The 14,657-nt window shown below is 51.7% G+C and overlaps 2 protein-coding genes across 2 annotated transcripts in view; one reads left to right on the top strand and one right to left on the bottom strand.

The window, feature by feature from the left end:
- Window positions 1–12,590, top strand: part of LOC131269083 (uncharacterized) — a 39,153-nt gene extending 26,563 nt beyond the window's left edge. Inside the window, exons 3-6 of the mRNA XM_058271400.1 lie at window positions 363–656; window positions 2,475–2,597; window positions 6,840–9,668; window positions 9,711–12,590. Of these exons, the coding sequence (XP_058127383.1) occupies window positions 363–656; window positions 2,475–2,597; window positions 6,840–9,668; window positions 9,711–12,590 (6,126 nt within the window). The remainder of the gene's footprint in view (window positions 1–362; window positions 657–2,474; window positions 2,598–6,839; window positions 9,669–9,710) is intronic.
- LOC131269499 (aminopeptidase N) overlaps window positions 1–14,657 on the bottom strand; it is a 232,460-nt gene that overhangs the window by 63,279 nt on the left and 154,524 nt on the right. The gene's annotated exons all lie outside the window — the stretch shown is intronic.

Consider the following 14,657-nt stretch of genomic DNA (forward strand, 5'->3'; position numbering starts at 1 on the left):
TCATTCCACCAATTGATTCAAGTGTTCCATTATATGGTTAGAAACCCTGTAAGAACCAACCCAGAACGGAAGGCACCCAAACACCAACACACCGACACAAGGGGTTGGCGACTTCCGTGGGATAAAACGTCTGACGAATGGCTTCCCCGCCTCGATTGTACTCTGGAGTTGGTGGAGATCAACCAACTTTAACATTGTTTTATTTTTCCTCACGTGAACCTCTCACCTCACCACCCCTCCCCTCCAACGTGCAAAGAATATAACATCTCCCACAACAGCCAGGGAGAGCTGTAAATTCACACACACACACACACGTCTCGCTACAGTTCGCTATACCTTCTCTTTCTTCCGGCCTCGAACAGGAACTGTTTTCCCAGCTGCAGACCAGCTCCGAGCCGGCGCTATGTCCGGAGCCGCTGCGGCGCGCCCTCGCCAGCGGACCGCTGGCCGGCCGCCGCTTCCCGCTCGGCTGTCTCGGCGACGCGGCCGAGTGCTTCGAGCTGCTGCTGCACCGCATCCACCAGCACCTGTCGGCGGCGGACGGGGACACGTGCGAGGCGGCCCAGTGCGTCGCGCACCAGCGCTTCGCGATGCGCGTCGTCGAGCAGAGCGTCTGCGAGTGCGGCGCCAACTCGGAGAAGCTGCCGTTCACGCAGGTAAGTTCCTTTCCTCCATTCATCTTGCTCACTTGCTCCGAGTGGTAGCCAATTCATTTCTTAACACTTAACGACGGCTTGATCTAGATTGCATCTCCAAATTTGCTAAAGGCAAACTTAAAGCCTGGTTAGGACAATAAACAAGCTGAAAGGTCCGAATAGCCTAGTGATGTTCGTAGAGAGTAAGAATGAGTTAGTGAAGAGAATATTAATATTAAATTGATTGATTTAAATCCTCACGGATACTTTTCTATTTGACTCCTTAACAGGGATTCGAATCTCAAAAGTAAATGAGTGCAGGGTTTCGATCTATTTAATGGAATGTTTCAAGTGATAGAGGGAAAGTTTTATCGACAAAGGAGATATTTACAGACGCATCGGGGAACATTGCAATCATACCGGGGAATATGACAAATAGCAAGGGGAATCGTGCAAACTTCCAACATCGCAAAACTCGTAGTTTCTTGTTAGTAAATGATGTTCCTATCCATAATAAAACGTTTAAAAAGCGTCGATTTCATCCAAGAAAGTTGTTTTCAATTAAAATACACACAAATTACCTACTACACCTTTTTTTTGCGAGTTGATATGGGTGTTTTACTTTGTTTTATTAAAAGATTTGTCGTGGTAAACATGTAATGCCACGTCAATAGATAACATTTAAAGCAAAGTTCTTTACTTTTACCGTACCGAATCCGTTGCCTGACAAACTTGTGTAAACAAGTGGATGTAAAAATCAAACATTTAAATTTAAATAGAAATAATGGACGATATAAAAATACACAGTAATTAATTCACTTTTCTTGCGCGAACGTAGTTGATACTGACTCGGAACAAAGTAAACAAACAAATTGCAACAAACGTGACCTTTTGTGAGGTTGAAAACTTGCTCCCCTAACCGGTTGCAAAGCTCCCCGTTTAATAAGCACCCTTGCTATAAGCTGTGTGACACATTCCCCTATGTGATTGCCAAATTCTCTCTACCTGTTAAATTTACCTTCTATGCTTTTGTAATGTTTCCTCAACCTATTGAAACATTCCATTAAATAAATCGGAACCCTGTAAGTAAAAGAATTGCCATAGGATATCGAATACCGCTTAGAGATTCAAATATCATTCAGGGATTCTCAAACAGAGACTCATACTAGGGAGAAAGTGTATTAACGAAGGTGGGATTCCATTCTTTACTTGAGATACGAAACTCAATTCAAATAGGATTAAGGATTCAATTAGTTATCTCGTCTAAAAACACATGTAATGCGTTTTAAATCCCAAAAAACTAACTAAGATAATGATTGTCCAGTCTGATTCCAATCTCTTAAAAGAGTTGTTATTCCCATCAGTGGAGCGCACCATTTCCAAGAAAAAAAACAGGGACCAATGCATTGAGGTAGTCAACTTGACCCCAACATTTTCAAAACGTTTCAGCTTTGAAGCGCTTGAAGATTTTCCTGACGTAGAAAAGCTCAACTTTTGGCGTTAATTTTAATCCTTCTATTTTCGAATATGTACATGTTTTAATGGATTCATATTCTTTCTTCCTTCTATGTAAATTATTTGTTAAATTTCAACAGTGTTTCAATATAAAACATACATCACAATTAAATAAAAATTACAACAAATAAGTTTCAAAACATAATCATCAAAGAAGGCGAGGGTGAATTCACCAAAACGGAATTTTTCAAACAAGTGCAAAAAACACACAGATTCATAGGAACGATGCAGGTTGCAGCTTCGGGTTGCAACTCCGGTTGTCAACCACCTCCTCAGCTAACCTAACCGCTGCCCTTCTCTTCTCTTTTCCGCCCTCCTCGACAGATGGTTCACTACGTGTCGGCGTCGGCGTTGACATCGCAGAACACGCTGTCGCTGCAGCAGGGCCTCACGTTCGGGCAGCTGCTGCGCAACGCGGGCAACATGGGCGACATCCGCGACTGTCCGGTAAGTTGATGACGCTTTGCTCACAATTCTCGTAGTAGTTGTCGCAATTTTGCAGGAATATCACACACGGGGAAAATATATATAGACCTACCTAGGTTGGTTGCGTCAACGAAGGGAAAAGCATGAAATGGTGGTGTCGGTTGACGACTCACATTCAGCTGACCGCTCATAGGTGTTCGTGGAAATCGAAGACCAAGCTAGGAAGGACGTTGTGGGAACGGGCCGCTTTTCTTTGGAGCGAGCTCCGATCGGAAGTACATTAAAACCCGAGTGGTAATTTAAAGCCACTTTGCCTCGATCGATCGATGGTCAATTGTGCAGCAAGTACTCCAAGGTGCTCGGGGGAAAGCACTTCCATCATGGACATCGCGAAGGCGGCTGAAGAGCTTCACACGAAACAACGGCAAAAGGAAAATAAAAAGATGGGGGGGGGGAGTCCATCTTCTCCAATGGAGTGCGTTACCTAACGAGAATGCGTTTCGCCTTTTTTTGAGCACAATTTGCGCGACGGCGAAGACGACGCGTGGGAAGCTACATTTATTTGGTTTCGGTACGCACAGAACCATTCTGGGACTCTGGGCTCGACGATCGACGATCGAATCAAACTGAGTTGGTGGAGAACGGGGGGGAAGAGTGGGAGAGGGTTTTTCGAAGTGCCTCTTAAAGCAAGCCGTCAGCGCAAGCCCACCGTGTTGGCCTTGGCCAGCCGGAATGCAACCGAAGTATGCTTCTTTGTCAGCACTTTCAGCTTCCACCAAGCGAAGGTAAGGCGGGAAGGGAAGGCGTTAATGGAGGGGGAGGTGTTTAATGTCTTTTTTCTTTGTGCTCCAATGTGTGTTCCCCCCACCCCCTGAGGATGTATGCTGCGTCAGCACGCTTTGTCGTGCTCTCCTGCGTTTTGGCGACTCGTGGCAGTTGCTGCACTGTGGGCGCGATGGCGTTGGCCACTGTGGACGGTCTATATACGATACAATCAGTTTATTTCATTTTTCAATAAAATAACATCCAAAGCCCAAAGACAAATCCTAGCTAGTTTCATAGATCCGTAACTTTCAACCATCTTAGTTGCACTGGGCTAAAAGTGGCTTAATACTAGAATTTTTACATTAAGTATTTCAAAACGGCTGAATGTTAAACAAAAAATTATGCTTTTATTAAAATCAAAAGCTTAAAATCCAAACAACAAATCTGTACGACCAGTTCCGAAAACCAAGTTGACAATCCCTTTATTGGGATACTATTTTTTGAAAATTTTTAAATTTATTTTTCCACCAAGCTAGCGGAATGATGAGCATCAGAAAATTAAAAACGTCAAAAGATAGACAACAAATGTACTAAAAAGTAGCCGTTTACAGATGCTACAAGTTGAAGACCACAAAAAACATGCATTACACTCAACATTCAATGTTATACTTCAAAATTCATAAAATTTCAACTACACTACAAATTTAAATTTTCCACAAGTTACTATTCTAAATTTCAAAAGCCTAAGGACTTATTCTTAAACCCATATTTCATGTGAAACCATCTTTGCGAACTCTCCTAGCGAATATTTGTTCACGTCTTTGCTACGCATTGACGAGTAATTTATTTTTATTTTCTTTTTAATCTAACTAGTTATCGAGTCTCTTAAAAACCGAAAAAGTTGTTTTCAGTGAAAAGTTCGAAAAAGCAAAGGTTAATGCAATGCAAAGCATTAGAACTATGTTTGAAAATGAGATAGGCATAGATTTTGCTAATCCATGTCCATTATCCTCAAACTATTGTGAGAATTTTCCTCTTTTTCAAAAGAATTTTTACATTGATCGCTTTTATGCTGACATATTTTATATTTTAACTTCAAAACACATGATGTTTGGTGATCTTTTTTTAAAACTCAAAGCACTATTCATTCGCGAATGCATCACGCATTAGATAAGACATGCAGCTTTTGTGGAAAATAATACAAATTATTCGAAGATTAAAATTTAAAAGCATATGAGCAAAAAGGACTAGGCCCCAATCAAATTTGACAAAGTATCGATCTAAATCGCAGAAAATATATAAAAGTACGGTGTCTATTTTTGGACCCATAGGCACGATAATATGAAAAAATATCACCAGAAGCATACTTCGACGAACATAACACCGCCATTTGGTACGACTGTTGCCCACTGTGCTCGGGGAGAGAATGGACAATTACGAGTGGCGCGAGTAGCCGTTGGCGGTTAATGGAATACAGCGGGTGCAGAGGGCACTGTATGGCCGTTGGCGCCTTTCGCCACCGTTGGCGGCGGCTCCGGAGGCTTCGAGAGCCGATTTGCAACATGCAACATTTGCTTTCCCCCGCCGCCCGCTTCTACCTCCCACGCACGTCCTATACGCGTGCACGGATCATACCGGTTTTTGGACCCGCACAGATGTGATGGATGGATTGGTCACACAATAACACACACAGATACATGAATACATATGCCGAGGCGCCTCGCATTTGACCTCACACCAACCGAGCCGTTCTAGAGACTCGAGTCGCGCCGTGGCCTCCTTTCCGCCGCAAAACAGTTCGGTTGGGGGTCACACATTACCTTGGCGTTAGATTACTGCGACTCCCTGGAGCTCCTGCCGGTTCGCCCAGCACTCAAGGTTGCGACAATCTCCATCACCTCAAGCCGTTAAGAGGAAAGAAAAGTAACGGCGATGTGTCACTAAGGAATAATCAATCCAACTCACCTTTGTTGCAGAAAGAAACATTACTCAACTCTGGTGGGGATCCATTGCATTTCATGCATCATGACATACTCACATACGTACGTATGTCCTCCATTACAATGTGAAGTGTATGTAACCATTGCTGTCGGGTAAAAAGGACACAGAGTTCTAAACCGTTGCGCCTTCGTCTCGGCGGTATAAATTATGATTCCAAGTGGGCTTGGCTAGAACCTGATTCTTGAGCCTTTCATTTGCAGGCTCGTAGCCTGATCTCCACTGCTTGGTTAGTTGCCTTTACCAACCTACATTCTCCCCCATCCGAACGTCACTCGGAGCCCTCGATCTCTGTATAACAATAAGAGTTAGGATTTATATGCATTGTCTCTGCATGTGAATGTCACCGCTGTCAATCACCTAATGCAGGGGTCGGCAAATTTCCGTCCCGTAAGAACATTTTAGAATAACATGCAAACAAAACCTATCCCAACTCTTATCGAATTTGTTCACGATATCGCGATTATTTCATCCTTTAACACGTTGACGGCCAAGCGTTTTTAGCACACTTTTTTAGTACCATCTTTTTTAATAAAATTTGTTTATAACATTCAATAAACCAACAGTTTTTGATGGCTAAACAAAAACTTAGCTTCACAAAGAATTGATATTAAATATTCCTATAATTTTTAAGTTACATTTTCATTTATTTGTGGGACAAAAACTTTTTAGAACTAATGACAGCTGGCTATCAAAAATGATAACCATGGCAGTCAACGTGTTAAGGAATGTCTATTGAAACGGACAGTTTTATCAGATTGTTGGATCTCATTTTACTTTAAAATTGTTTTAAAATTACCCAATCTCGCGTATCTCGGCAAGAACCCAGCGTCAAAATATGTTTACTTTGTATCCATAATAACTACTTCAAGGAAAACATTTTTTTTTGTACGATTTGGGTATAAAATATAGTTCACAAAACTTCTTGAAAGATGAGTTATTTCAATAACTGAGAGTAAGCCAGAAAAAACATCATTACGGTGACATTATTTGAGTCAATGATTAATTTGATACAAATGACAATATGTTGGAAAAGTACTAAATTCAATGAAGAAAATAGTAAAATTTACGACGAGAAATAAAACTTTTTTGTTATATTAATGTTACCTTCTGGAGAAGAAAATTGATACTCCATTGAAAAAGGGCTTAAATTCAAACATTCGATGCATTAAAACATCATTGATGGTAGCAGGGCCGCGCGGTTTTAAGTTCTTTTGCATCATTTGTGGGAAACGTGTGCCGACCCCTGATCTAATGTGGCAATGAGAAGAAGGAGCTCTCCCGCTCTCTATCTCTCTCTTTGTGGCTCGACATTTCTATCTCTTCGGAGGATTAGATTGGTGGTCAATAATATTGGGGTGGGCTAGAGAGATTCGTACCGACAACCACGAGCGTGGGGTCCGCTTCTCGCTACCACTACGCCATGGGCACCCACTCGGAGAGGGAGAGTATTTGGTGGTAAAACTAATCGTTACGAATCACGTCCCGTTTCTTCCTCAGAGTGCGTGCGGGGCGAAGATCGGCATCCGGCGCACGCTGCTCAACCGACCGGATGTGGTTTCGATTGGCGTCGTGTGGGACTCGGAGCGGCCGCCCGCTGACCAGGTGCACGCGGTGCTGAAGGCGATCGGCACCACGCTCCGCCTGTGCGACGTGTTCCAGCAGGTGTCGGACCAGCGGTGGGCGCAGACGGTCAGCCACGAGCTGGTCGGGGTGGTGTCGTACTACGGCAAGCACTACACCACCTTCTTCTTCCACACGAAGCTGCGCGTGTGGGTGTACTTCGACGACGCGAACGTGAAGGAGGTCGGCCCGAGCTGGGAGGGCGTCGTCGACAAGTGTTCGCGCGGGCGCTATCAGCCGCTGCTGCTGCTGTACGCGCTGCCCCAACCGCAGCCGCAGCCCCAGTCGCTGACCCAGCAGATGCACCAGCAGCAATACAACCTCCAGCAGCAGCAGCAGCAGCAGCAAAAACAGCAGCAGGAGCTGGCAGCGCTGGCCCAGCATCGGCGGGCCGTCACGCCGAGCCCGGAGAAGGCGTCGATGGGCTCGAACGTGCGGCGAGCCATCACACCCACGCCGAACCGAACGCCACCGATCTGCGACTATCAGAACCTGTCCGTCATCCAGAGCAAGATCTTCCCCGGCAGCGAGGCGCCGGAGAAGGACGGCTACATCAGCCGCAAGGCGGTCCAGAGCGTGCTCAACGCCCAGTACCAGAACCTGTCCGTCATCCAGGACAAGATCTTCCAACCGGGAGCGGGTGGTGTCGGCGTTCACGACCACCACCACCACGAGCACCTGCTACAGCAGCAGCAGCAGCAGCACCGTCTGCTGAATGGCGCTGGTAAGCCGCCAACAATGGCGGGCATGCATCGTACGCTCAACAACAACTCCGAGCCGCCGACGGTAGCGACGGCAGCGTCAACGACGACGGCGACGGGAGTGGCAACTCCGGCGGCCGTCAGCATGCCGAACGTGTCACCCTCGCTGTCGTCGAGCGGCACGTCCGCCTCCTCGCCCGACGGCCTCTCCATACCGGACCACCTGAATCAGCCGCGGCGGCGCGACTCGGGCAACTGGAGCGGTGACCGCAACTCCGCGTCCTCCTCCTCCTCGACCACGCTCGACAACCCGTACCTGTACCTGGTGGGCAAGCGGCAGATCGGGGGCAGCGTACCGGCGAGCCCGACGCGCAGCTGCAACGGCACCAACGGGGTCGGCGGCAACGGGGTGGGCGGTGGCGGGACCGGCACCGGAAGTGGCCAGTTCTACGACGCCGGCTACGACTCGTACTCGCTATCGTCGACCGACTCGTTCCCCTCGAAGCACCCGCAGAGTGGCGGAGGCGGCTGCAACGGCATGCTGCTCTCGTCAGCCGCCACCACGTCGGCCGCCGTCGCCGCCGCCGCAGCCCACCAGCTCACCAAGATCCCGGAGTCGGTGGTGCTGTCGGGCGACTGCGAGAAGCTGTGCATGGAGGCGGATCAGCTGCTGGAGAAGTCGCGCCTGCTGGAGGACGCGCACGACCTCGAGACGGCACTCGTGCTGTGCAACGCGGCCGCCAGCAAGGCCCGGGCGGCCATGGATGCGCCGTACAGCAACCCGCACACCATGACGTTCGCGCGCATGAAGCACAACGCGTGCGTGATGCGGGCCCGCTCGCTCAACCGCCGCATCCAGATCGAGAAGGGCGGCGAGATGATCAAGGAGCAGCAGCAGCAGCAGCAGCACCAACACCTGCAAACGCTGCAGCAGTACCACGCGCTGGCGGCGGCCACCGGCGGCCTGCTTCACCGACGCCAGAACAGCAAGGACAAGCTGCTGGGTGGGGGTGGTGGTGGCGGAGGAGGCGGAGGGCATCACCACCTCAGCGGCTCGACGACGGCGGGCACGACGGCGGGTGCGGGCGGCTCGGGTGGCAGCCTGCGTAACTCGCCCTCGAAGAACATCGAGATCTACGCCACGCTGCCGAAGAAGAAGATCACGCTGAAGCTGATCGAGGCGGAGAACATCGAGCCGGAGCCGCCGGTCGACCTGAAGCCGCCGGCGGCCGAACGCGAAAGCCGCGGCCTGTTCTCCCGCTCGCAGGACAAGGAGGGCAAGGAGAAGCGCAGCCGCAGCGAGGACCGTAACAAGGCGGCGGCGGCTGCGGCGGCAATGGCGGCCGCCTCAGGCTCGGCGTACCACGACCCGGGGCTGGTGAACGCCAAGGACACGCTGCGCAAGCACAAGGAGGAGAAGGACGCCAGCGAGCGGAAGGAGAAGGAGGCGAAGTCGGGCAAGAAGCAGCACAAGATTCGCCGCAAGCTGCTGATGGGCGGGCTGATCCGGCGCAAGAACCGCTCGATGCCGGATCTCACCGAGGCGGCCAACTCACCCGGAAGCTCGGCCCCGGGCGGGGCGGGTGGTGCGGGCGGCGACGGCCCCGGGGCGGCCTCTGGAGGAGGTGCCGAGGAGAACCGGTTCGGTGGTGGAGTCGGCGGCGTGCTCGGAGCGTCGCTCGATGACAGCGCGGTCGGACTGAGCGTATGCTCGAAGGACAACGGCTCCAACAGTGGCTACCTGTCCGAGGGTCACTTCGACTACCATCCCGTGTCGAACACGAACCCCAACCTCGAGCGGAGCAAGCTGATGCGCAAGAGCTTCCACGGCAGTGGCCGCTCGCTTTCCATCCCGAAGGTACCACCACCGCCCCCGGTGCGTCTCGGATCGGCACTCACCACGCATCAGCAGCAACAGCAGCAACAACAACAGCAGCAGCAACAGCAGGTAGCAGCAGCCATCCCCATCATGTCGATGCAGCAACAGCAACAGCAACACCTGCAGGTTCATCAGCAGCCAGCGCCCTTCCATCAGCACGGCCAAAAGCAACAGCTGCCCCTGAACGGTGTCAACCTGCGCCATCTCGAGTACGTGACGGAGTCGGCGTCGACGCTCCCGCCGAGCGGCCTCAAGCCGTTCCACGAGGCGAGCGTGTCCAACATCTCGACGATGAGCTCCAACACGAGCATGAGCGAGGACTCGTGCCAGACGATCATCACCACCTGCGCCGTGGTGCATCAAGAGCAGTCGCCGGTGAAACCGCAGGATACGCATCCACCGCATCAACACCAACAGCAGCAGCAGCAAACACCGTCGACGCTGCTAGAGCTACCGCCCTATCCGAGCCCTCCCTCGACGACGTGCCATTCGCGGCAGGCCAGCGAAGAGTTTCCGCCTCCGCCACCCGCCATCGACTTCGAGCCGCTCAACGAGCAGCTCAGCGAGATACAGAGCCTGCAAGCGGCGGCGGTAACCTCCAACCAGCAGCAGCAGCAGCACCGAACGCACGGTGGAGTGCAGAACACCACCAGCATTCTGGCGCAGCTGCAGGCCAAACAGCTGCAACAGCAGCAGCAACAGCAGCAGCATCTGCAGCAACAATACTCATCCGCGGGCAACAACCCGATCAGTGCGAGTGAGATCCTCAACGAGACGACGCGCTCGGAGATCTGGCTGAAGGAGCTCCAGCTGAAGCAGCTCACGCTCAAGCATCAGCAGCAGTGCCGCGAGGTGGCAGCCGCCACGCAACAGCAACAACACCAGCAACAGCAGCAGGGGCAACAGCAGCAGCTGGGGGCGACGTCTGCTGGCGCGGGTGGAGATCAGCGCAGTGTGCGCGATCTGGCGTCGCGCTTCGAGCAGATCAAGCTGCAACCGTCGAACGTGCGGACGGGCATGAGTGGCCTCCTGCTCATCGACCAGCAGCGGGAGCAGAAGGGTAACCTGATGGCTTCGCGTACGGCGGCCGTAGCGCCCTCGCCACCGCTTCCACCAGCCGGCGAGCTGAGCCTCGGCTCGGGCGGTGCGGAGGGCGGCGACGGTGTGGATGAGGTCGACTGCCCGATGGTCTACCACCGGCAGCTGCAGCTCCCGAAGCCACGCTACGACATCGCGCAGAGCAAAATCCAGGAGGAGATCCGCGAGGTCGAGATGCTGAACCAGGTCGTGCAGCAAACGCTCAACAGTGGTGCGGCGGGGAAGACAACAGCGACAGCGACGTCGGCCCCACCCGCGACGGTCGCCCAGAGCCGGCCAAAGAAGAAGAGCGTCTCGTTCTGCGATCAGGTGATCCTGGTGGCGACGGCCGACGAGGATGAGGACGATGGGTTTATCCCCAACCCGATCCTGGAGCGCGTGCTGCGGACGGCTGGCGAGCAGGCAGTGGAGCAGCAACCCGCCACCTCAAGCCCTACAGGTGCTGGCAGCAACGGTGCAGCCCTACCTGCGACGACTCCCACACCAACGACAACGGCGACGACGATGCTGATGATGATGCAGCATGAGCGGATGCCTACGCTTTCCACCAGCATCACCTACCATCCGATCAAGACGGCGTCCCCGACGCAACAGCTGCAGCCTCAGCCGCAGCCGCAGCCGAACCCTGCGCAACCCGCTGCCGGTCCCGTCTACTCGCTGGCGGCTGATATGCACAAGCAGAACCTCGAGATTCAGCGACAGCTGCAGCAGCAACACCAGCAGTACTACGGTGCTCTTCAGCAGGCTGTGCCGAATGTGGAGGTGGCGCACTATCAGCTTCACCAGCAACAGCAGCAACAGCAGCAACAGCAACAACAGCAGTACACGACCATCCCCTCGAACGCGATCAGCTACAAGGCACACCATCAGCTGTATGGGCAGCAGGTGATGACGAACACGCACCCGCAGCGGACGACGCTCTACACGAACGACTCGGGCAGCGAGCTGAGCTACGATGGGCGCAGCACCAGCACCACCACGGCCGAGTCGGTGTCACCGTACATGTCCGTGCCGCACCCGCTCGACCACCATCCGGCGCACCACCCTTCGCACCAGCCACCCTTCCAGCCGATGGCCCCGACCGGCGGCTATCAGACGGTCTCGGCGTCACCCACGACCATCACCGGCTCGAGCTCGGTCGGGCCGGCGCTTCCGCTTGGTCTGCGCCAGAACCTGGCCACCATGGTGGTGGGACCGCAGGCCGGCTCCCCGACGCTCCGGACCGCCGTGTCGAACACAGCGAACACCGGCGTCGTCTACCAGAAGCCACCTGTCATCCCCTCACTAGCCGCCTACCAGCAACAACAGCAACAACAACAGCAACAGCCGCCTCAGCAGCAGTACAACATGGCGGGTTTGGCCTACTCCCAGCAGCAGAGTAACGCCTCGGCCTCGCCGTACCAGCGCGTGCCGATGCCCACGACCCTCGCCGGTTACGACCTGCTACCATCCTCTCCCTACCATGACCTTCCCTTCCCTCTAGCAACGTCGGCGGGTGCTCACCCTCAGCAACAACAAGCGACCGCCACCTCGCAGAAACCACCGACCCAGAAGAAGGTGAGCTTCGAGCCGGGCACGAAAGGCGGCGGACCCGACACCGGTGCACCCTCCTCACCCTCACCCTCCGCCAGCTCCCAGCAACATCAGCAGCAGCAGCAACAGCAACGTCTGCACTTCCACCACGAGCCACTACACGGCGGCTCTGAGTCGCAGGAGCAGCAGAACGTGGTCGGGCTGCCCGGGGCAAATGGGCGCCTCTTTCACCCGCTGCTGGGCGGCCCACCGAACGGCGGTCTCATCATGAAGGGACAACCCCAGGGCGCCACCACCAACAAGCTCGTCCCGTGCCAGATGTGCCGCAAGAAGCACTGCCTCCTGCCCGCGATCTACTGCGCCGACTGCGAGTCCAGTCTCGCCCACTTTGCCGTCGGTGCGCCAGTCCGCCGATAGGCACGAAGCAGAGCAGGAGAAAGAGAGAGGAAGAGACGACCTAAAGGCTGTTAGAAGGACCCGCATATCCCCAATTCCAAGAACGTCTAACGTTCAACCATCACCCGCTGGGTGTAAAGTTGTTTTACTCGAGACAAACGCGTCTCCTCAAATCGTTTCCCACACATTTGCAAACGCTGTATGCAATGTGTTACAAAACGTTGTAATAATTCGACTACTCTGATTGGAAGGTTTAGAAAAAAAATTAACTTACACCGGTTTCAAGTCGAGGTATGCATTGTACAGCTGCTTTTGCATCACTGTACAGCCGTAAGTAAACATTTGACGTCCAACGAAAATGCCATTGCCTATCTATGCATGGTCTTCTGCTATTATGCGAGCCGGGGTATATCCTCCTACGCTAATCAGAGGCGTACCGACTCTGTCCGACCTCGTAAAAGGGGCTCGTCCTTTAGGACCGGCTATAATAGACATATGTCCACACATGTCCTCTTGTCAGATCACAAGAGTACGTGCTCCGCTTGATTGACTCAAACAAAACGAAGTTAAACCTATATCATGTAAACGTATCACCTTGCAGGTGTCAAATGTTTAGTTGCGGATGAACTACATTCATTCACGTTTGGTCCATGCACAATGTTTGCTTACGGTTGTAAAGTGATGCAAAAGCAGCTTGGACAACGCCTACCTCGGCTCGAAAACGGTGTAACGAGTAGCAAATTGGATCGATATCTCTTGTCAGAAGAAACAAAACCCAACCCGAAAGCTGTCCAATACTCTGTGTAGCATTCGATTTCGCCGGCCGGAATGTAGGAAGCGAAACACTCTTCCACTTTTTTTTATGCTGCCGGGTTTCGGTTTCTTTATACACATATAGATCTGATACAGCGCACAGCAAACACTGCTTAGCCCCACCAGAAAGCGGCAACTAAACGACTAGGGTTAAATAATAACAGCGTTAGTTTAAGGGAAAAGTATTTCAGCATCGGAACAAATCGCTGCCCTGTTTGTTTTTTTTCGTTAGTACAACTAATGCCGGTAGCGTTTCGGGCATGCCGTGGAAGAAACAATCTCCAAACCCTGCTGCCCTTATTATCGTAATGTCGAAATTACTCATAAAACTCATGCGACCATACACGCGCGCACACACGCACACACACACTGCACAGTGCGAGCCGATTTAAGTATTATCACGTACTCGACCATATAGCTTAGGGTAGGATTAGAATGGCGATCGGACGATGGACGCGGCGGTACTCTAGGGTAAGGAATATTGCAAAAAGACATGTCTCGAGTTGGAGGTTTCTAAACAAGGGAATAGAGCTCATACGGAATGCGTGTGGTGGCTTCGGCGACTCGGTCGAACAGGGATGCATGTGTGTTGAATGTTTGCTCGTGTCCTTGACTGCTTGCGCGTGCGAACGTAAGGTATGCTGCTGACGGGCGGGGGTGGGTTGGTAGGTAGGTAGGTTGGTGCCATGACGTCGTTTAAGACTTTTTAAAACTCCTCCCGCACGATTCCGCTCAGTTTTTTTTTAAACAGTAACGAATAAGATGCGAATTACTCCTAGCGCGCTAGTGTGTAGGTATTATAAGCGATATCAGATTTTAAGATGTGTTTGTGTGTGTGTGTGTGTGTGTGCGCGTGTGTGTTCGCAAGGCGGAAAGGAGCAGAGATCCTTAACGCGAGCCCGAAAAAAAAAATGGCGAGGACCTTTCAACGACGACGCGCGTCGAATATTTAGCGTTATACTTATTGTTCTATAAATAGTATGTTTTCTGAAAACATTACTTTTAACCCTACTCACTAGCATTTATATTTTAGCCTCATGTTTTTTCTTTCTAGGTAACACTCCCTCCCCCTCCACCCATCGTCCATCGACGCTGTCGATGTGTATTTTCCACTAGGTTTTTCTTAATAATGTGTTTTTTTCCACTTTTCTACTTAAGCAATCGATATAATTATTATGACTACTGTCCCCCCCAAAACCCCGCCCCCACTCATGTGTATAATCATGTGTAAGATTTATAACGAAATTAGAAAAAAAAGATGATGAAACAATCCGG

This window comes from Anopheles coustani, chromosome X, assembly GCF_943734705.1.
Source record: "Anopheles coustani chromosome X, idAnoCousDA_361_x.2, whole genome shotgun sequence".
In the NCBI taxonomy this organism is placed as follows: Eukaryota; Metazoa; Arthropoda; class Insecta; order Diptera; family Culicidae; genus Anopheles; species Anopheles coustani.